At 44.1% G+C, this 23,501-nt stretch overlaps 1 protein-coding gene across 1 annotated transcript; it reads left to right on the forward strand.

Annotated features, from left to right (window-relative positions):
• The first annotated feature begins 1,465 nt into the window (after positions 1-1,465).
• Positions 1,466-19,630, forward strand: SENP2 (SUMO specific peptidase 2). Its single transcript, XM_059822746.1, has 16 exons — positions 1,466-1,507; positions 3,169-3,302; positions 4,149-4,224; positions 4,754-4,832; positions 6,855-6,999; positions 7,920-8,023; positions 9,866-9,963; positions 11,192-11,249; positions 12,955-13,018; positions 13,737-13,886; positions 15,252-15,383; positions 15,790-15,993; positions 16,121-16,200; positions 17,509-17,593; positions 18,325-18,420; positions 18,964-19,630. Exons 3-16 carry the CDS (start codon positions 4,212-4,214, stop codon positions 19,024-19,026), a joined length of 1,371 nt encoding a protein of 456 aa, XP_059678729.1. The 5' UTR covers positions 1,466-1,507; positions 3,169-3,302; positions 4,149-4,211; the 3' UTR covers positions 19,027-19,630.
• Positions 19,631-23,501: the final 3,871 nt, after the last annotated feature.

The following is a 23,501-nucleotide window of genomic DNA, read 5'->3' on the forward strand; positions in this document are numbered from 1 at the left end:
CGGGGTTCTGTATTGCCATCAGAGACAGAGGTAGCTGAGCATAGATTCATTTTTTCCTTGCCTTTTGCCCATCCGTGTTCCCTGGCCGTGCCTGCTTCAGAATGTCAAAGACTTCCCGATTTATTTCTGAATTCCCAAGAAAGAATTCATCTTTTCTTGCAATCAAACTAACTCTAAACCTCCAAGTAGTTGGTAAAGTAAAGGACAAAACAACGCTCTTGCAGGTGTTGGGTGCTCTGCTAAAGCTGGAGAAAGAGGCACTTCTGTTCAAACGCAGTTATTTTAACCGCAGTCAGGTGTTTAAACTGTGCTTATCTCAGAACGTAGCCTTGAGGAGGTTGAATTTTGCTTTATCCCTGCAGAAGACGGGTGCTGGAAAAGTTTTCACTGAAGAGCAGCTCAGAATGAGTTAGCTCTTGTTAAAAGTTCAGCAGGAGGATACAAATATTTTGCCTTCTTCAGTTTTACCTTCTGAAATATCAAATACGCTGAGTAAGAATGCATTTTTATAGGAATGTATTTGCCTTTAACATCTACCCCCCAATATTTTCTGCCTGACTTTAATAGCATAGTACTAGCAAACATTCTTTATATTGTATGAAAGGTGCGTTAAGGATATCAGTTACTTTTTGTGCTCCTGATACAGACAGAAGATAGTCCAGAAGTGATGATAGCAGCAGGGCTTGGGATTGTAACAGTTTAAAAGAAATTATTTTGTGTCAGAAAGACCAAAGAATTCTTCAAAGAACCCTTGCCGTCTGTCATGGCATTTTTGGAGGCAAACAGAAAAAGAAAGAAAAAAAAAATAGGAGCAGCCTTCGCGCTCTGTTCCCAAAGTAAAAATTTTTGCTAGATTTTATCATTGTTATCAACTGATATAATACTTGGACTTACGCTTCGTAAGGAAGGGTGCAGCTAAGAATTATTTCAAGAACTAGTTCACGAGCACTGATTTAGCAGTAAGTTATTTAAGTGGGTGTATGCATGAGTTGCTTTCCCACCTTTTATTTCCTGTCCTACTTAGACTTTTCTTTGCCACTCAGTGTAGCAATTCACGAATTTAGATGGTTTAGTAACCTCCGGTATGCTGCTTTCCTTGGGGAAAGAGGAAAACTTTACATATTAACTTAAGCAATTTTTTGGTGATAGGAACAAATGTAAAACATTAGGAACCATTAACAGAACGAGAAAAAAAGGCCTAATATGCTTTAGTGGGATAATTAGCTCTCTGTGAGCGGTCCGTTGACTGGGCGAGGTGGGGGGTGTTGATGAGAGATGCTCAGCAGTGGCACTTGGGTGGGTGTGTCTGACATGATCCCAGGAGCGCTTGGAGGGGGAGGCCTTTGGGATATGAAAACTAACTTCGGCAGTTTGGGCCCTGTGAAGGGAAGTCAGCCTGTTAGAAGCTTACCCGTGGTTGAAAAACACTGTTCTGTGTGTTCTTTCCTCAGTGTTTGGGCACCTGTGGAGAATGCTGACCAGATTCTACGAAAAAAGCCAAGATCAGGTATTGACATTACAGAAGTATTTAGTATGCCTGATTTTTCTTAGGTTTCACATACCTTAGAAAACTCTGGCTTTTGAACTTTATTAGCATTATTACTGAAACTGCAGCTTTTCAAGCTGTTCTTTCCTTGTGGCCATCTGTGTAGCCAGCGGCCTGAGGGAGTATCATGGGGCCCAGCCCTATATATGATGTTATCTTTGTTGACTGTGGCAGGGCACAATACTTTTAGTGCCAGCAGAAGATATCCCAGGTCTCTCTGGTGGTGAGCCCATGCCTGTCAGCAGAAAGAGTATTTTAAATCAAAGCTGTGTGCTCCCTCCTATCTGTATTCGTGATGTATCTCTGTAGGTTCAAAATACCCCTATGTCTTATGAGAAATCACTTAGAATCTGGGATGTGAAAGAAAGTAACTTTAAACTGATGGCAGGCAGAGAAAGATGGTATTTCTGTGAGCTAGGGAATTTGGTGGGGCGGAGGGGGGGAAAGCTGAATTGAAAACAGGAGAGTCAGTTTAATCTGATTCTGAAAACTTTGGCATGTGCGTTTTGAAAAGATAGAGGAAGGATGAGTAAAGAAGGATGGAGATGCAGCAGAGGCTAAGCATAGGAGAGAACAGCGGGGTAGAGAAGTACTCTCTTCTGTGAGGCTTTCTCTGATACCCCCTTCACAAAGTGTTTGAGGGTAAAATTATGCAGCTGCCTGCAGCCACCTCGGTGCCTCTGGATGCCAGCTGCATTAGTCATGATTTGAGATGGACATTTCCCCTTTTCCATCTTTACTGATAAAGAGGGAGAGATGATGCTTTTTAGGTTGTATGACATTTCCTAGCACAAGTCCTACAGGGAGACGTGGCGCTTCCTAGTTACTGCTTGGCAAACGATGCTGCCCCTTATTTAAATGGTAGGGGCTGCTGAACTGTTAGTGTGCTTTTCAGGCTTAAGAGCATAAAACAATAGAAAAATATGTCAAATTGATATCTTGCTCCCCTATCCCTCCTCCTTTTAGCAACATGACTAGCTCTTGGTAGGAACAATTCCCACATCTTAGTAAGTAGGCCAAATCTGCTTCTAAGAACGTGGGTACCACCTATGCCCTAGTCTGCTAAAATGTCATTCTCTTATCTTCAAACAAATGCTGTTGTCTAATGTGATTTAATCTTTAACACAGCCCCTTATTAGGCAGCCCTGGCTTGTTGATGTTTGGAAATACTGTCTGAGGGCTTGCATGTCGCTGCTTCTTTAATACTGAAAAGAACAGGCATGGGTAGCTTTGGTTTCTAGACCTCAGCGAACAGCTTCTCTCGACTAGGCAAGAGTGACACGTAATAAACTGCAAGAGTACATGCATGTGTGGAGGGGGTGAGGAGGATCAATTGCACCCTGTGCTACTTCTTGGGAAACAGGGAATGTTCCCAAAAGCAGGGTGTTTTTGCAGATCTGGCTGGCAGACTCATGGGTTAGTCTTTGAGCTCCAGCTCCGAAGCACTGCTCAGTGAGCCAATTAATACAAAAATCGCCACTAACTGCTGTTGGCAGGAGAGTGTGTAACGTGAAATGAGTTACGCTGCGTTAGGTGGGATTAAGGAGATGGGCTTCAATGCAAATAGAAATCCTAATCCCCTTTTAAATCATGTTCTTATATAGCCTGTCTTTGTATTTTAGATCATACCATCTCTGAGCTTAAAGAGAAAGTTGAAGAAGTTTCTGCTGTGGTGAAGTTGCCAGCCAAGGCAACAAGTGAAGGCCTGAAGGCTTCAGTCAGCAATGCCGCTCCAATCACACAGTCTGCAGGAGAGGTTAGCAAGGATTTTGAAACTAGGTAGAATCTGTGCAAGATGAAAGAGTAAGCAGCTCTCCCTAATGCATCTTCAAGTTGGGCCTGCTCTGAGCCTGGTACTTCTTTTCCATTCATAGCAGGCAGCTCTTGTGTGCTGGGTTTGCCTTACTCAAGTTTGGCAGACTCTGCTCTAGCACTTGCAGCTGAGGAAGAAACTAGATGTTTGTTGTCTTCCAGATACTTTACCGTTGTTCATGTTTATAGTTTTAGTGTGTTTGTAAACTGTTACTCTTTCTCAAGCTTGTCGTTAGGGAGTCAAAATACATTACCTTACAAGAAAAACTGCATGCTTCCTCCAGATAAACCTCTTTCTGCCAGGTTCGTTATCCACCAGTCCAGGAGAGGACTCCTGTACGACTTTGGCTCTGTAAAAATGAGTCATGAACTGCTCCATAGTTTGGTTCAAAAGTGTAGTGTTATTTTTCTTACTGCCCCATAGGATAAGAGGAATAAGAAACTGTCGTGCTCTAATTATTCGTTCCTGAGAGAGTCATTAACTCTTATTTGTAGAAAACGTATTTTTCAAGGACTAAACTATCACACTTTGGAATGTTTAGGAGCTGACTGAGGAGAACTCTGTGATAAGCTTGTATTGTTTTAATCACTGAACATATGAGAGCCTGTATTAAAAAACTGAAGTATACTTGTCAGAGATCCTGCAAAGATTTACATTCTGCTGCAATCTGAACCAGCAAATCATGGTCCCCAGGTCATAATAGAGCTGACTAAATTTCAGGAAGTTTATGTTTGCTTGATTCACGCTCAGGTTATACTCACGTTGGTATTTTTTTTGTTTTTATTTAAGACTTGGTTCACTTCTTCTAACCGTTCATCTAAAAGACCAGCAGGTTCTGCGCTAGAAACAGAAATGCTACAAATTGGTAAGGCTGACATCAAGTTATGAACTTGTTTCTTTTTCACCCTACCTTGTGTACTGTGCAACTCTACCCCTAGGCTTATGTACAGATTATTGCAGGCACAATATCTAGGTAGCATCTAGGAATACTTGAGTATGAACTCTGTTTCTTCCCTGCATCCTTGTGTGGCTCCTGGACTGGGGCCAGGCATTTATCTTGCCATCTCAGTACAAGAGCTGCTTTGGATGCAGTCCTTCAGTTCTGATATGTCCACCGTTAGCTTGCCAGAAGTAAATTGTTTTAAACGCTAACTTTAGGTGGTAGTTCCCGATAACACTTTTTTATTTCAGCTTTAGGCTGGCAATACCTTGTGTGCACAACTTTCTGTAGTTGCCAATATGAAAATATCCTAAAGTAACATAACACAAATAGTATTACGATGTAAGAGAGAAAATGAAAATCATTTATCTTTGGTGAAGCTCTTTACTGTAAACTCATAAAACTCTTCAGTTTCCTTTCATAGTTACTGATGGCTTATGCTCTTCTCTTGTAGATAAAATGCCTTGTGGAACCTACACTTCCTTGAATAAGGAAACACTACCCCTTTCTCATATGACAATTCCACGCCTGAGGTAAAAATCCTTCCATTTTCTTTGACTTCTCTGAATGGTTTGCTGTCTTTCACTTTCATTCTTGAACTTACTCTGTGTTGCCTAGCATTTGTATTTGTGTCTGCATAGCAATATTTTTCCAAGGTATTCTGGAACTCCTCCAGGCTGCTATACTAAGGGAGGTCTCCAGCTGTGGGTTTTTCTTTTTTCTCCAACCAACTTTAAACTTTTTCTTTAAATCCAGATACTTCATAGACACAGGAGATTAGATAAAGAATAAAGGTCTGTGGTAGGAGGAAGTGTTGAACTTGAGAAGAAGCTGAGACCAGGAATGCTTGTGAAAAGGTCCTAAATAGTTAATTTGACAGGAAAAAAAAAAAGTTGTTATTTTAAAAAAACAAAAATAACCCAACAACCTTCTCTCAAAAAAACCCCTCCTTGATGTTTGGCATAAAATAGTTCCTGATTTGATAAAAGGACTAGCCTTTATATTGCATTTGTTTTGAATTATTGTTTGGGGGCTTGCTGAGGCACTGTTTGTACACTTACCTCCGAGTCAGAAATAGCTGGAAGAAGGAGGGGAAAGGGTCATGACGTGATTTGATGCTACTGTTTGGCTTCCCGTGTCAAAATCGAATTGATAGTCTGGTATGTACCGCAGCTTGGAGGTGCTATGGTGGCCAAGTTACAAAGTCCAGTTGGAGGCCAGTCAGTAGTGGTGTACCCCAGGGATCAGTACTGGGGCCAACACTATTTAAAGTCTTCATTAATGACCTGGACGATGGGACAGAGTGCACCTTCAGCAAGTTCACAGGTGATACAAAACTGGGAGGAGTGGCTGATGCACCCGATGGGTGTGCTGCCATCCAGAGGGACCCGGGGAGCTGGGCAGAGAGTTCATGAAGTTCAATAAGCAGAAATGCAAAGCCCTACAAGTGGGGAGGAACAACTCCAGGCAGCAGTACGTGCTGGGGGCCGACCGACTGGAAAGCAGCTCCGCAGAGAAGGAGGTCCTGATGGGACAACAAGCTGACCATGAACCGGTGATACATCCTCGTGGCAAAGGCCAGCAGCGTCCTGGGCTGCGGTAGGAATGGTGTTGCCAGCTGGTCGAGGGAGGTCATCCATCCTTTCTACTCAGGCCTCCGTTGGAATGCTGTGTCCAGTGCTGGGCTCCCCCCACAAGGAAGATTTGGACTTACTGGAGCGAGTCCAGCAAAGAGCCACGAAGATGATTAAGGGAGTGAAGCATCTTTCATATGAGGAGAGGCTGATAGAGCTGGGACTGTTCAGCCTGGAGAAGAGAAGGCTCAGAGGGGGTTTCATCAATGTGGATAAACATCTGAAGGGAGGGAATGAAGAGGAGGGAGCCAGACTCTTTTCAGCGGTGCTCACTGACAGGACAAGAGGCAATGGGCGCAAATTGAAAACCAGAAAATTCCATCTGAACATCAGGAAACACTTTTTCACTCTGAGGGTGGTCAGGTACTGGCACAGGTTGCCTAGAGAGGTTGTGGAGTCTCTGTCCTTGGAGATGTTTGAAAACCCGACGGGGCACAGTCCTGGGCAGCCTGCTGTGGGTGACCCTGCTTGAGCAGAGGTTTGGACCAGATGGTATCCAGAGGTCTCTACCAGAATGATTCTGTGAGGAAAACAGCAGCTACATTTCGGTGCCAGTGCACTAGATTTTAGAAGGGCTGGGGGCTGGATGGTATGAATAAAACACTTGCATCGTTCTTTAATCTTCTTTATTGGCTCAGGGCTTGGACTGCCATGTCCCTCTGAGCGCAGTTGTGACGTGCAGATCGAACAACAGTGTATATACGAGGCAATCATTCTGATTTTCACTTTTACTTCTCCGTACTTCCCCATTAGCCAGTTGAAGACAGCAGGTCTTCATCTGAAAGTCGTAAACATCTCCTGTCTGTCTCCATCACCATCGGTGTACATGTTTTACAAAACAGTTGGTGGCAGACCTTGAATCAGGAGGTGCATATCTGAATGTTCTCTTGATACTATTTCTTTTGTCGTTGATGTTTTTAGCACAAGCAGGAATGGCAAACACCACATCAAACCAGCTCCAGACAGCATCTTAACACTGAGGCCACCCATTAAGGAGCATGCTGTGCCAGAATCCACAGCTTCTGAAGTCAGCAAAATGGGGAGGCTTTTCTGTGCTGCTGAAGAGGTACGCTGGGTGAGAAAGGTATCTTTTGAAAATAAACAATTTAGCAGTTAGAACAAAGCTGTATGCAAATGCTGAAGTGGCAGTTTAACAGCACAGTGCACGTAGTTAATATTAAGTTGAAGCGATGCTTCTGGAAAATCAGCGTGTAGCGTTTTATTTGCCTTTACACACATCGAGTCTTGGAACAGAGCGGTGCTTTGTTGCCAAAAGATGGAATTTTAAACTATTTTCATGGAAATGGTGTACTGGGGGAGGACCAGCCAGTTTCACTTGTAAGTGGAGCAGTACTGCCTTGTCACTAAGTGTGTATTTGTTGCAGAGTTGTTTCACTTTTTTGTCCTTAACCTAGCTCAACTGTGATCTTTACACAGCAACTTTAAAAGGATAATGTAGGCAAAAACCCACTCAGTTGCTGATAGTCCTGTAAGGAAGGATTATCTGAGAGGTCTTTCTCTGTCCTTTCCTTCCGATATCTGAAGCAACTATTGGAAAATTCCTGATAAACCTACCTTACGTGGGAGAAGAACTTACACCAAAGTACTGGAGAAGCAGGCCATGGCAAGCTGTGGAGTATGATTAAGATACCCTGGGGACTTGTAGCACCCAATCATTATGTATATTGACAGGAATGCATGTTAGCCTGAATTATTATGAAAGAGGTGCAGACCACAGCTGAAGAGAAGAGGCCCTCATTTGAGGAAACAGTTGCAGAAAGAATTTTGAGGTTTATAGTGGGACACAAGTTCCTAGAGCAGGGCTAGCGCAAAATGAAGGTGTAGGAATTCCTGCTAAAGTAAACTCGAATAATGTGCCGGTATTTTTGGGAGCAGCCTGTGCAGTCCGCACTATATCCAGTTTACAAACATTTGCTTCATATGCAGTGGTTCTGATCTGTTTATTTTTTTCCTCCATTCTGCTAGGATGTTCAGCGAGGAGAAAAGGAGAAGTACAAACAGCTCTTGCAACTGGTAAAGGGAAAATATCCTAGAAGCTGCCCTAATCCACCACCCGCGAGCTTCTGCAGGTAATTGTAGGAAAATAACCATTAACTTTTTGGTGATAACTTTGTAGCTGTTGTACATGGAAGAGGAGGGGAATTAATCTTCCCTACTTTCAGGGTTCTGGACAGTGTCCCAGGGCAGGTGTTGGGGCAAACTAATTCTTAAAAGACTGACAGCCCCCTTCAGCTCCCTGCAATGAAGCATGAATATGCTCTGAATGTATACTCTAAAGGTGAAGATGTTCCTCTTTCTGATACTCCTTTCTCATCTCTGTGTTAAGAAAGGTAGTACCTAGTTCTAGTGCTGGCAGTGTAACTGCTAGTATAAAAATCCACAGCACTGGTTATTCTGTAGCACCATTAAAAACAATTTATCTTCTTGTTTGCAATTGATGAGTTTTTCCTTGGTCAGGAATCCTGTTTTATCTGAGAAGGTGAAACTTATGGTAAACACAGGGAATGCCAGAATTTTCTCTGTGCCTTTTCACCTCCCTAAGTTCTTCTCATACAAATTATAGGAGGTTTTCTCTTTGCGGTACACTAAGTTGACAAAATCCCACTTGTGTGTAGAATTCCAGTTCCTAAAGCAACCTGCGAAGGGGAACTTGTGTGTAATTCTGATTCATATACTGCCAGTGATGAGTATATTTGATATCTTATAACTGTGTCAGGAGATTGCATGGAGTTAATGACACAAGTCAAAACCACAAAAATATTAGAAGCCATTATCTTAGTGGAATAGTTACGCTTCAAAGCAGAAGGGGCCTAATTCTTGTAAAATAGTTATGCCAAGATGGTGCTGAAGTCCCAGCATGCCTTTCTATACAGTAAGACTGTAGAAAGTGCCATGCTTTCTTCCAATTTCCTTTAAATGCCGTGAAACATGGGTTGTTACCAAGGCTTAGAAAAATCCCAATCTCTGCTTGGTGGTTCACAGCCAGAAAACGTGTAAACACACGACTTCAAAACAGCGTATCATGTTTAAACATTCTGGTGCATGAAAATGATATGGAAAACAATATCTCATGTAATTTTAGGTGCAGTGGCAATAGCGTTTTAGGGTGGGTCGAGACTCTGCTTTCAGCATCTAATCTCCCAGCCATTGATTATTGTGGTTTGGCTCATATCTCGGAGCAGACCTGGAGCATGTGAAACAGATTCCTTTCAGATGAAGCTACACCAGAGAGTGTTCCTGTGGAATGTGTCTAATGCGCTCCAACTGCTAATGAGCATGTAGTCCCTGAGGTCAGAGTAGAGCAGGTCTGAAGTAAAATGTCCCAAAAGTATGTTTGTTGTGGACATTGCATTCTCAGTGTCAGCAGAATCTTTAATAAATAGATTGAAAAGAATTGGTCAAGGATGGTTGTAATGAATGCTGTCTTGTCCCATAAGATAAAGTGGTCTCTTCAGATAAATCCAGATATTTGTAGGATGTGCAAAAAATACTTTTTCTTTTTAAAGAAAAAACAAAAAAGCCACTGATTTGCTGGTGAAAAGGTAAAGGAATCAAATTTCAGCATTGATTAGTCTCTCAAAATTCTGGAGAAAGAAAATTTGACTCCTGTGTCTTCAGTATGCCCGAGTTGAGAGTAGCCAAGCTGCTGAATGTAAACTCCCTCCTCATGGAAGTGCCCTTTGCATTTTGTCATGAAACCAGTGCAGGAGGCAGGATGCTTCTGTCAAGGGATTAAACAGCCTAATTTCACTTTACATATTTCTATTGCTTTAACTATGGCTTCCAACTCTAATGTAGACAGTTGTGTACAAATAAACTGTATCCTTTCTCGTGAATTTGTATGTACTGACAACAAATACCGTACATACAAAAAATGTGATTCTTCTCCGTTGTTTTTTGCTGCACCAAAGTGTTCAAGCCTACTCCAAGGAACCAGTGATGACTGTGAGTCACCTGGAAGAAGAAAAATACGGAGGAGATGTCTATCCATGTATGACACTAAGGACCAGTGAGTATCCCCGTGATTCATATCTGTTCCACTTTGTAGGTAGACTTCAAATCAAAATAGGTATTTCCTTAAGTCTCGAGGGTATAGATTATGCTAAAAAGATTTGTCAGTGCTAGTGTGTCATTAATCTGTGTCGATTTATAAGGAAATCTAAATCAGCCAGCGTGTTTACGCTAGTATAGCTTACATCAGCTCTTAGAATGAAATGAGCTGTCTCTGGAAAGAAAGGGGGGGGGGGGGGGAAAGAGGGGGGAAACACCACCACCCCCCAAACCGTAGCTAGTTACTGGCTAAAATGGCTTTGTAAGGTTTTTGTTGAAGTGAAAAAGTTTGTTTAAAAGTGGTACTTGAGAGACATTACTGTACCAGTCATGCTTGTAGCTGCAGACGTAACTCTGCACTATACAGGAGAACATTGTAGTATCCCGCTGTTTGTACTAGTGGAGGGTGATACGTTACCGCACGCCCTTAGGCACCCGTTACTTCACTCAGAGTTGCGGTTATGCTTTACGCTTTAATCCCTTTTTCATGCTATACATGACTATTTCTGTGATAGCAGAGCTTTGAAACCAAGTAAGCTAATTGCACAGTACCACTGTTGATATCAAGTTGTCTTCTTTTGTAGATCGTCTTTAGCGAGTTGAAGATAGGTAACTGCCGAAGATGACCTTAGTTGTCTTCTGCAGAGTGGGCTAGTTAAACTGGTTTGCTGACAACCTATTTTCTTTTATACCAGCAGTGTGTTATCATACCACGTGTTCATGAGTATACATTTAATATTGTCCCAGTAATTTTTTTTCCCCCTGTTTATTACTTAAATACTGTTTCATCAATACTTCTTTTTACATACCTGTGACTTTATTATGCAATCATCGTATAGGTTTCGAAATTATTTCTGAGCAGCTGCTAGAATTTGGGGAAAGCTTGTTTTGTCATGGAAAACGACAAGCTATTCTTCTGAGCCTGGAGGAGCATCTGGTTTTGCAAAAATCATTTGTTTAGTCATGTGCAATCTAGGATTTAAAACTTAATAAATGCCCTTATTCAGCTCTCATACACTCGCACATGATATTCAAAGTTCAAACTGTTTGCCAGAGTTCGAACTTCCTAACCGTACAGTTGTCATTGAAAGCTTTTTTGTATTATCACCCAGAAACCGAGAGCTACGTACACCTGATGGTAATTGAAAATCAACTTCTTGTTTTCATATTACTGCTTTTCTATGCAGGTATCAAATGTGCAGATGTTTGCAGCCCACAGTGGTCTCAGAGAAGTGATGTGATCAGGTAGAGTCTCTTTGAATCATGGTTCTTGTTTCTTTTGGCTCTGCGTGCATGTTTCTTTCAGCCTCCAGTAGTGTCCAGAAGAAGACAAATCATATTTATCGTCTCTGTGCTGTGGAAGAGGAGTAGCTAGCTTGTGGCTCTGGAATTGCTCGCAAGCCAGTTGCATCTCAGATACAGCTCCCATGCTAGAGCCGTGCTGTGTGACAAACAGGGTTGTGCTGGTGTGGTGTTTGCTGGGTCCTTTGCTGTGGGAAGAAAGCCAGTGAGGGTGAGAGTGGTGGCCGTACCAAGTTGTCCTTGGATTTGCAGAATCCATTTTTGCTTGTGAGTGTTTTTCTGCCAAACCATTAATGAGCTGACATGTCGTTTCTTTCGCTTTGAAACTAGGATCCTAAGCACAAAGATTAGAGAGCTTGTAAAGCCTGGTGGAACTGAGGCATTTTTTGTGACTTACAGGATGCCTTGGGTTTCAATATGAGACCAAAAAGGAAGCAAGCTGTTGGGTTGACTGCCTGTTTGAGAGGCCAGTGGACTCGTTTGTATTAGCTGTCTGAGCTGGCAGGACTGTGAGTTCAGATGGTTTTGTGTTGTTGAGGGAAATAGGGTTTTGGTTGCAGTAAGTGCAGCTACAGGGGGAGATTTTGTATGACAAGCATCTTTCTGCAGTGACCTGCCCTTAAATGAGAGACGAGAAAGTGTAGATGGGAGCAGAGAGAGATTCAGTTGTGGCAGTCTTGTTTTCTAGCTAATTCTATCTCTATTCTTCTCCCCACTTTAAACACTAGCGCTATATTTAGCTGTGCAGACCTGTGCTTAAATTGTCACTGGTTCCCCTAAGCTCGAGGGGAGAGAAGGAAATAAAATAACTGATAGAGTAAGATGAGTTCAAGTAAAAGGAACATTTTCTTGCCTTTTTTTGCAGATTTAGCTACTAACTAAAGTCATTTGACAAGGCTTGTGATGATATCTACTCTTACCATGCTGGATTGAAAGCCTTTAAAGCACAATGAGTATAGGATACCATGAGAGTCTGTTGTAGATCTCCTTCCTGAAAAAGGGGACTTTTGGTGACAATGCAAATTCTTGTTTTTGAAGAAGGGACATATATATATGGACAACTTCAATGTCTGTGTATTTGTTTGCTCTTTAGAGTCTGTGTGGTTTTAATGATAATCCTCTCCAAATGGGGATAGTCACTCTCTTGACTAGCCTGTAGAAGGCAAGTAAACATCCTGTAGCTGTCCCATTTTTAATTCAATGTGCCGGTCTTAGTTGCCGTAAGTTAACTATATTTGGATGCAAGTATAGTTGCAAATGTTCATTTCATACCTTGCAGTATAACACCTAGCGTGTAGTATTTATCTTCAGTAGATCACAAAGCACTTGATAGAGGAAGTGCTGGTTGCTTCCCTGTTTCCCAAATAGTGAAACTGATAAAGAGAAACAAAAGGAGTCTTGCACATGTAGAGGGAAGAAGGTTTGCAAAGCTCCCAGCTCTTCATTCTCTCCCAGTCTTGCTGCTACGAAAGAATGGTGTTGGAAGCTGAGACGATGTTGTCACATGTTCATGCGTGCCACTGAGGCTCTAGTCAGAATAAGCCTTGAAAAAGCATTTCTCATCCAGAAGGTGAATTCTTGAGAATTACATGGGACAGTACGGATACACAGCTCACTTCTCTCTCTTTCTCTCTCCCTCTCCTCGCAGGTACTACACACCATCAGAAAACTCTCGTGAACAGGGAAGACCAGTGAAACAAGGCATTGCAGGGGTAAGCTTGCGTTACTCCTTATTTCAGTTTTTAGGAAAACATAGCTATTTGTGATCAGAAGTTTTGGCACCCTTCACTTAAATACATTACTTATTCATCAATATACATGGCCCAGTTGTTTTTCCCAGGGAAAGTGGGAGCACTGTTTGATGAGCAGTGCTATCACAGAGGGTTTCCTACTGCCATTAATTTTGGTTTTGGACTATTATAAGCACACTACACTATATTATTTTTATTCTTCCCCTTTAATGTGTTGGGTATAGCTTCAAAATCTTTAGTGCACAGACTTAGTTGACTTGCAAAGCTGGACTGCAGTATCTTCAGTCTTCTCTTGTTCCGTGAGATAGGAAGTACATCTCTTTGACTTTCATCTCTGGTCAGGATTGAGATCAAAAATAAAATTTTAATCATGGAAATCAGAAATATTAATCTCAATCTCAACTTGATACCTACATGTGGAGGCTTTGCTGGGGTTGTTAATGCTAGTCCAAGCCAAACTAACTTTCTGCCTCTCTTGCCTCCGTTTAGTTTTGAGTGCAGCACTACATGGGTGCGCAATTGGAATGTGGTCACCAATAAAAAGTAACTTTGGAGTTTGCTGGCTGGGTGTGTGTACAAAAACCCTTCCAGCTTTATACATGAGCAAGATTTTCTGCCCTATCCCCTAACAAAAAAAATCTGTTCTTGCTTGCTAGCTTAATGTGCTTTTGTCTAACAGAGACAGTATGGAGCTGAAATCTCAGAAGAGGTGTTATTCCAAATACATCTAGCACCTGTTCTGTCCAGAAAGTCATCTGTCCTTGGTGTGGAAGAAAAGAAATTCCCAAGCTTGGAAAAACCAGTAGAACACTTTTCTCCGCTCACAGAGGTACCATGGTTGACAGTCTGTTAGACAAAACAGAAGGCTGTGGAACAGCTGCCTGAAACTCCGTTTATTACAAGTGGTTCTTAAGGCTTTCTGAAATCTTAAGAACTTGCATTTAACCTGTTAGCAAGCGTCTGCAGCTGTGACTTCACAGTGCAAGGGTCAGCAACAAAGCTGGTTTTAAGGATTTAATATGCTCCACACACTCCTTCAGTTGTGCTAACCTAAGGGTTTGTGGGGCTTCTGCTACCAGGACAAAAATTAGTCCAGGTTTAACAACAGTCTCCCAGAGCAGTGCTAACCTGATTCATACGCTTATATTGGCTCTGCCTCTTAACCTGTCCTACCATGGTGACAGAACCTGAAAAATAAGCTTTTGCTGATCCATGGTGTTGCATTGCTTGGGGGCACCTGAGCATCTTGCATACGTCCTCAGGATCTCGCAGAGTCATGTATGTGCGCTGGGCATGGTTGCACTGCATCTAACAGTGTTAACAGCGTTAACAGGAGTTAACTTAGTTACACTGTTCAACAGGCTGTGGGAGTTCAGGTTCCCCTACTATGAATTTTTGGCTGCTTTTATTCTTCGGAGTTGCAGTCGTGCTGATCTAATTGAGCACCTCCTTTTTTTGCTCATTGAGGATTGACTTGGAAAGGACTAGCAAATCCAGAGTTTACAAAGTCTGCAGAGTGATGCTCAGCACAAGGAGAACCGAGTGGTTTTCTTATTTTGCTAGCCCAGATTCAACCAAGAAGGAGATGCTATTGCAGATCAGAGTATTTTATACTAGCAGATCTAGTGATTTATTTGCATTCCTTAAGACGACGTAGATGGAAACATCCATGTTACAACCAGTTGCATGCACAGCCCGGACTCCTGATTGCCTGACTGCGGTGTAGCTGCCTCCATTTCCCCCTTCGCTGTTACTTCTGTTCCCTTTGAAGTCCCCCACCTTCAAATTCTTTCAGGCCCCTGACTTAGCTGCCTTGGCATGGAGAATGCCTACTGTGGCTGGCTTAAACCCCAGTACTGCGAGGGCTGCAGCATCACGTGGGAAAGGTGTTTGCTGTACTTCTGTTCATTTTTCAGCTGCTTCAGTGTGTTTGCTAGTCCACGTGTTTTATTTCAGCTTCCTTGCGAAAAGAAATTGAAGCAAACCTGGGCTCTAAAGTTCAAAGTTAGGATGCTGAAAGAAACAAGCAAACAAAAAAGTGCTATTGCTAACTTCGCAAAAAAAAGCCTGGCAAAGCCAGTTGCTGTCACCTGAGCTTAATTTACAGGCCTTGTTTCAGCTGAAAGCTGCCCACAGGTTAGCGTGTTCAAAACTCTGTTTCACAAGTCCTTCCCCATTTAATTGTTCATTTCAGGCCATGGAGAGAGAGGTCATTGACGCATTTGGCAAAGGTGAGCCAGATGAGATCATGAGCAGTGCCTTCAAACTAAAGGTCACTCGTGAGGACATCCACACTCTAAGGAACCTTCGCTGGCTAAATGATGAGGTAAAACTAGCTGCAGCATAGTGATACTGTAATTCAGCATTTATTTAAAAATACCCCTTCGCTGTGTACAGAAGTCTTTTCAGAGTTATTTGATGACCTCCACTGCAGAGCCTAGAAATATCTGTGCAGTTCTTATTTTAGGTACTTAAGGGTCTAGTGTTTCTGGAAGTTCCTTCTAGTATTGTGCAGCTTCCAGGAGTTACTCTGTTATTGGAGTGGGTGGCAGGTGTTTTTATCGAACTGCAAAAGTAACCAAGTGTGAATCTCTGACCAAAAGCTGACAGCTGAGGCTGGAGTCCTCTCAGCTGCCTACTTAAGGGTGGCCAGCAAAGCCATGTTGCTGTATTTTTCATTTGGTTAAGCTAGTGTCTTATTTTACATCTCAAGTTTACTCTTTGTGGTATAGGTCATTAACTTCTACATGAGCCTTCTGGTGGAAAGAAATAAGAAGGAAGGATATCCAACAGTCCATGCTTTTAGTACTTTCTTTTATCCCAAACTAATTTCTGGGGGCTACCAAGCAGTAAGAAGATGGACCAGAGGTGTGGATCTCTTCAAGCAAGACCTCATCTTAGTACCCATTCACTTGAGAGTGCATTGGGCACTAGTGGTGAGTCAAACTGCCTTTTTAGTTAGAACTGGATGGGGAGAAAAAACTAGCAAGAAAAGCCATTTAGATTTTGGGGTGTGTGCAGCGCAAGATTGTGCTTTGTCTAACGGTCACCTTTTAATAACAGGTCATAGATGTCAGAAAGACGACCATCAAATACTTTGACTCAATGGGACAAAAAGGAGACAAGATTTGTGAAAATTTATTGTAAGTAACTGCTCAGTCACTGCTTTTATGTTGTGAATTATGAGAAGGTTTTGGGATTTTGTCCCTGTAACACGACTTCAAGTTCTTGCATTTCTCATAGATAACGACACAGAAATCTTTGATTCGCTTGCTGCGAGTTGTGTGACATTGACTACTTATCTAGCCCCACGTCGTCCCCTCCACCCAGGGTCTCGGGTGTTTACAGTCTTCCAAGAGCTTTTTAAGGCCCTCTTCTTTAAGAACTTTCAGACTGCAACTCAGTAATGGTGTCCTAGTGTATATACGCTCCTATTTGTGATCAGTTACACGTATACTTTTATTCTTTATTGCTTAGCTCTTATCCTTTTCTTGTATTGAGTCCTTTTTTTTCCCCCCTCACTTGTAGTGTTCATCCTTTCTACTGTAGTGAACTGTGTAACATGCTCCTTCTCAGTTTGTCTATACCTCTTCTATTCCGTTCAGCATTTTAAACAAAGCCGACGTATTTCCCTCCAGCTTACCCCAGCCAACTACCCTTGCGTCCTTACTGAGTGTTATTTGTATTTCTGACTTTCTCATTCAAGACTGATGTCTCGTAGCAAGCTTTTCCAGATGTATCAGCTGGCGTGGCATACATCTCAAATGTCACGGGTACAGTTTTTCATGGTGTGCAAGCCAGCATCCTTAGATGTCTTTGCCACTGATGCAGAAGTAGTAAAAACCCGTAATCCAACAGCTTTGCAGACCAAGAGCAGGAGAGCAGCCCCACAGAGACAAGCCAAGTGTTGGTTTAGTCTAGTGCTCTCCTGAACAGTTAACAGTAGGTGCCTGGGAAAGGGTGTAAGAACAGGTCTGCATCGAATAATGTTTTCCTCAAGAGTATTCTTCCAGCAGCTGGTGGCCTGGGAACTTCCTCAGCCAGAGATATTATCCCAAAAGTTTTGTATTTGTTCTTCCAGAGGTGCACCCAGTATGTGGGACTAAGGCACACGGTGGCATTATGGTTCCTTGCTTGGTTTTTCTGTTCCTCCTCCAATAACGTGCAATTTGGGGTTTTTTTTTGACCTCTACTAAGCAATGAGCTTACGCTTTTGTGGAAGTCCCTGGAATTGTTGGTCTCATTCCTGACCATTAGCTCGCAGCTTCTCACTGTGTGTGTAAATTTAAGATTTGGGGTTTTCCTCCAGTCACCTCCTATGAGGATCCTCTTGACATTTTACTGTCCTGCCATTCATCTTCCTGTGATCCTTCAGCAGCTCGTGTTTTTTTTTTGTTACTGTTGGCCTAAATTACAGAGCTGAAGAGTGTTTGTTGTTTTGTTTTAAACAGCCAATACCTGCAAGAAGAAAGCCGGGAAAAAAGAAATCTGGAGCTGACTTTGTCGGAGTGGACTCTTCACAGCATGGAGTCACATGTATGTGAGCACTATTTGGATCTGAAATGTGAACTGTAGCTCCTCGTCACGAAGGTCTTAACGCTTTCTAATAAATCCAAGCCTTTAGAGAATGGCCATAAGCATCTTGTGTTCTTACAGTACCACGTCAGGCTGCAAGTGGACCAGGAAACAATGCTGGGATGAAGTCTTTAAGCAGGGCCTCTCCTTGCTCACTGAATACGTTATTTTTTTTAATTAGTCTGCCACATTAAGGTGAATCTGGCTTTGCCCCCATTTCACAAGTCAAATTTAAGACTCTTTTTAGCTGTTGTCAGAGAACGTAGGCTTTGAAAATCAGGTTTGGATTTGGGATAATTATTCTTGTTTGGAGCGCAAATCCTGGCACGTGACAAAGCAGAGGGTTGAGCTGATGTTTCTCAACAAGTTAATAGTAAAAAGCAGTATCTAAAGACTCAGTTTAAGAAACACGACGCTGTGCAAACCTCAAGACACCTTGCAGGGAGGAAGGCTGCTATCCCCTTATCAGCCTGCCAAGGATTTAGCTTGTCACATCCGAGTAAAGGAAGCAGAGGGGAGGGATGATGTGCGGTTAATTGGGTCTATTCCTTGTGTTGGGAGGGGTGAATGGATTATGCAAGTAGGTTCCCGAGCGGTTGGTTAGTGTATTGCTGGTGTGGGTGATGTGTGCCGCTTCCAAATTGCTGCTCTTCTAAGACAGGAAAATTCTCCATTTTCTTTTCATTCATTAGGAAATCCCTCAGCAATTGAATGGAAGCGACTGCGGGGTTTTTATGTGCAAATACGCTGATTATATCGCCAGAGACAAACCGATAACTTTTACACAGGTGAGCGAAGGTTATAAACAGCTCCAGACTTTTTCGCACCGATACAAGAGCCAGGGAAGTTACGCAGCAGCTGTTACTTGTGTCTGGGGCAGGGGCTGAGGTTTTGTACCTCTCTCTGGTTTTGGTGCATGGTTGCTGGGGTTGGCCTCAGCGGGGCAGAGCCGTGTTCTCCATCCTTCCGTCTGGTATCTGCTTCCTGGCTGAATCAGTGCGACTCCTCTTGGGCAAGATACGCAGCCAGTGGGTTTGCGATCTTTGTATCTTCTGGAGAAATGGGCTTCACCCTTTGACCAGTTAAGAGACTGGTTATTTTCCAACGCAGAAGTCCTTGTAAGCTGTCGTGTAAAGTAAATCTGGTTTTCTTGGGTTGTCATGTCACCCTCGTAGGAGCTGTGTGGGTGAAACCCATGTCGTAGCCAAATGGCAAGTGTTGACAGTTCTTAAAAGGAACTTCGTGTTAAAGAATTAACTGGGCATTTATGCATATTTTCTGCCTCTTTCTGCCACGACTTCCTATTTAATGGATTTTTCTTTTCTTTTCAGAATCACATGCCTTACTTCCGCAAGAAGATGGTGTGGGAAATAATCCATCAGCAGCTGCTGTGAGACATGCACTGTTAGAGTAACACTGTGATCACCCTGGGGTGACTCTTACTTTAGTTACTTTTCTAATACCTTATTTGAAAAGGCAGCAGGCACACAAATTTTCTTCTTTAGGTTATGAAGTAGTGGTTAAGTTGGTTTTATTCCTGATTTTTTGGAGATAGATAGTAACTCTCTTTGAAATTAGCTAATGCACCTTAAGTGCAAGTCAGAAAGATTGCTGTGACCTCGCCAAGGGAACGGTTAAGAACAAATGCTGTGAACGTCCATCGTCGAGATAGATGCTCGTACCTCGCAGCACACATGGACAAACAGGACTCTCACCTGGAGGGAGTGGTAACAGTTATGTTAGCTGACTTTATCTTCCCAAGGACAATGTGCTTAGCTACTGTTCCCTCAAGGAGAGTTTTCGTCTGTTGCTGGAATATCTACAATCTACTTGATTCCTAAAACTGGATTTGTGATGACCATAGAAAGAAAACATTTACCATCTTTTGATTTGTAACAAATCCATAGTGAAGCCCCCGTCGTTGGGGTTGTTTTGTTGTTTTGTTTGTTTTCTGTATCCAGGGAGTTATCTAATGTGAAAAGAGAAGTATTTATTTCTTTTTATTAAAATAAATATGTAAATTATATAAAGAGCCTTACTGGAATGAAACTCTACCTGGTAATGAAATAGAGTGGGTTTTTTTATATAATGGAAAAAAAAAAGGTCGGACATAATCAATGTCGGTTTTAGCTCACTTACAGTCTACGAGGAGGATGACTCTAGCCAGGATGAGTATCAGAGCACAAAAGCCTCTAAGTGGCTGTCGCAAAATCCTGAAGGGACCATCGGGATGTCGTTCAGCAGCGAGATGAGCAAGGACAGTCCCGGTAATACTGAAGAAGGAGATCTCTCTTTAGGGTAACTCACGAGACTTCTCAGTAAGACAAACAAAGCCTGTGTGCGCGGCTTGGTGAACAGGGGCTGTCCAGTACTGTAATTTCTTTAAGGCTAATACGGGTGTCTCCACGCGGTATTACGGTGTACTGCTGTGGAAGGGGCATTAAATGTGCTCGCACCGATGTGCCGGGCTACAGACACGTGTCCTGCCAGCTTTGGTGGTGTTGCTGGAAGGCATTACTGCTTTATTGGCCCTCTACCATGCGTACTGCCTCCACGCGGCTGCCAAACGGAGAGCCTGTGTGAATTCTCACTCTGGTACTGTCAGTCTGAGCTGGATTAGTTTAAACATGGTGTTTCCCCCTTTCTTTCTTTTTTTTTTGTTTTTCATTTAGCTTACACTCCAGAACTGGAGTGGGGTCTCAGGTCTTCCATTTACTATTGCAGAGGAAAGATTGCCCCGTAGCTGGTTTGGAAGTGACACGGTCGAATGCCTGTATAAATAACCGTGTCCGATTGTTTCTGTAATGGTGTGGTTACCACAATGTAAGGTGATTCCTGCCTGGGGATGAGGTATCTCCTCTTCACACCTCTGGGGGGAAAGATGGTGGGTTTGGGGCCATCCTCTCCGTCATTGTGGGTTCGATCAGCCTTCAGGGTGCTGCTTCTGGCCTGGGAAAGCTGATAAGGTGATTTATCTGTGTTGCAGGTCAGCAGCTGCATCAGTCTTTGCTTTCAAACTGATTAGCCTAATCCCTCACAAAATCAGAGGAGCTTCTCCAACGAGAGAGCTATTACAAAGGCAATCTGTCGTGCTTTGTCCTTACGTGAGATACTTAATCTTCCCCGGATCCCTCAGGACTTGAAAGATTTTAGCCGTTTATTAACGCTAGGACCCAGGAGCTGAATGCTTTAAGTGTCCTTTCCCCTTTGCTTTGGTTTTCGCCGTTTGGGGGATGCGATTTTTGAGGCTGACCCTGCGGTCTGCTGATGACAAAAGCAGAATTTTTCTTTTGAAGGGAAAAAAAAAACACCCAACCCCTGTGGAGGGGCTAGTGGTGTAAGGACGCTTTCCAGGTCCTCCTTCTACATGCCCCTTAAGCAGAGGGGGCTCGGACGGTAGATGGAAGGAGCAGGGTGCTGCTGCTGTGAACAGCTTACCTAGACGCACAAACAGCCGGTGCCTTCCCCGTCTTCTACACAAACCAAAATGCGCTTCCATGGTGTAAACCCCTTAGGGGATACCTGCGCTGGTCACTGCTGGTCACCTAGATGTGCCTGCGGGGTTGTGGCTGCGGAAAGCCTCCGTGTACAAGATGGTGGGGAAATTGTACAGGTACCAGTCGCTGTCCCCTCTGTCTGCGAGGTCAGCGCAGGGGCTCTGGCCCTTCAGCTGGGGCTCGGTTCCTTATGCCCCTATAATGTGCTCTGAGAACACCCTATGGAGAGAAACAGGCTGTTAAGATTCGTGCTTTGGATGAAGGGTTGGGTGCAGGATCCGGACCTCACTACTTATTAATGGGCTTTTGGAGGTGATGAGCTTGCGCTTTCCCTGCTGAGGGGAGAACACGTGTGTGTACAGCGGGAGTAATGCCGCGGCCCCCAGCTGCTTGCCCTGGGCGGAGGGGGATGCTCGTCATCCGGCTTCGCACACTTCTGATGCCGTCTGCCCCGTGACGTCGTCCTTACTCACAGGAAGGACGTGGGGGGGCTCAGACAGCGAGTCTGGGTCACACCAAACCTTACGGTGCTGGTGAGCGTGGGTCTGCCTGGGGGTAGGAGCCGAGTCATTCCTCCCAGCCTGGGGCTGGGGATGGTGGGGTGACGGCAAACACGAAAAAACTGATGCTCTTTTCTTTGGGAGGGCTTGTGTGTAGGTGAGGAAAAGACTTTTTTTTTTTTTTTTTGGTTCCCTGTACCCTTCCAAAGCACGTGGGCAGAACAAGTGACACGGCGTGGTGCTCTGAGGTGTTACACCCAGTGGCACCAGAGTCTGCCCTCCCCATGGGTCACCTCTCCCGTGGCACTGTGTGCCTGGTGGGTGGGAGGGAAGGAGCACAGCTCTGGGGGTCGTGGTGGGGGGAGTTCCCTCGGCGCCTCATCCATCAGCACCTGAGGCACAGACCTGTCCCTGCCACCATTTCACGCAAGGGATGACCAAGTCCCCTTTTTGGTCCTTCCCATGTTCGGTGTTGCCCTTCTGCCCACCCCGGAGGTGGCCTCCTCCCTGCTGCGGGCAAGCCCAGCTTTTGGCTACCTAAAGAAGCAGCCATGGCAGAGGTGGCGGGTGGGGGCACCAGAGCTTGCCAGCTACACAGGCGTAATTAGTGCGCCGTTAATAACTGCAGCAGTGCCATGGCATCCTTTGGGTTTTGGTAACTAACTGGGGAGAGGCCCGACCCCCCCCACCCCCCGCAGGGAGATGGCTTCGTGATGGCTTTCCCAAGGCAACCCGGTAAAGCTGGGCCTGGCAATGCCTGCAACCACCCCACCCCTCCCAAAAAAATACACACACACATCCCCCCAATCATCCACCCCTTCTTCCCCAGCGGCGCAGCTCCGGCTGCCCAGTGCCAGAGGCAGGGAAATGGGGTGGCCATGGGGGAACCCTCCCCTTCCAAGCTCAGCTTGGCTGTGACCACCGCAAGGCACACAAAAGAAAGCAACGGATAGCAAGCTCAGGCTCTTGTTAGCTGGATATATTTCTCTTTTTTTTTTTTTGTTGGTGATGATGTTGGTGGGTTGGTTTTTCACAGAACGCTTTGCAGTAGAAGAAAACGTGGCTGCGCAGCCCCTGGGTCCGGCACTGGCACCGGCACTGCACCCCGGCACGCTGCTCCCGTCCCTCCTCTTGCCCGTCGGGTTTCACCGCTTTCATTTGTTGGGGTTTTTTTTTGTTTTCTTTCTACCATTTTTTCTCTTTTTTTTTTCTTTTTTTCTTTTTAAACATTTCTCAAGCTTTCTCCGAAGGAATGGCCACTGGCTCTCAGCTAGCAGAAGGAGACTACAGAAGAGCTCTGGGACACATGGGATGGTTTCCTTCTCCCGCCTCGCAGCTGACTTGGTCGAGATCGTTTTCCAACTCGTTTTTTATTAAAAAAATAAAAAAATGCTCCAACTATCAGTTTTACAAGGCATACAAAATCTCTAAAAGGGAAACACAAGCGCAAGGTGCTGAGGTACGAAAACCTGAGGTAGTTTTTGTGTGTGTATGCATGTGTCACGTCAGGTTGTTTTGTTTTTTGATTTTAAAAAAATTTTGCTAGTTGATTTTTCCAGCCCTGGGCCGACAACCTCTTGTAAATCTGATTTTCCCCCCTTCCACTTTCCTCTCCTCTCCCTGCAACAGGGCTCCTTCCCCGAAGACCCCTGCCCAAAGCGGGCAGGGCTGGCACTGCCCCTCGTTTTTCCGGGGCTGTCAGGGCCGAGCACGGCTGTGTCAGGCAGTGATGGAGAGAGAGAGGGGAGAGACGGACAGCTGGCAAGGGGGGACAGAATAGATGCACACCCCAGTTTTGGACTCTGTGAAGCAAAGAGGAAAGGGCGTGTAAAGGAGAGAGATTCCTCTTTTAGGAGACGGTATCCCTTCTGT

The sequence above is a fragment of the Gavia stellata genome, chromosome 11 (genome assembly GCF_030936135.1).
Source record: "Gavia stellata isolate bGavSte3 chromosome 11, bGavSte3.hap2, whole genome shotgun sequence".
NCBI lineage: Eukaryota > Metazoa > Chordata > Aves > Gaviiformes > Gaviidae > Gavia > Gavia stellata.

Excerpts from the sequence above, each read along its gene's own strand:
- SENP2 (XM_059822746.1), top strand. Across the intron at positions 8,024-9,865 it reads CCACCCGCGAGCTTCTGCAG|TGTTCAAGCCTACTCCAAGG; the intron begins GTAATTGTAGGA and ends GCTGCACCAAAG. Across the intron at positions 17,594-18,324 it reads TTCACAGCATGGAGTCACAT|GAAATCCCTCAGCAATTGAA; the intron begins GTATGTGAGCAC and ends TTCATTCATTAG.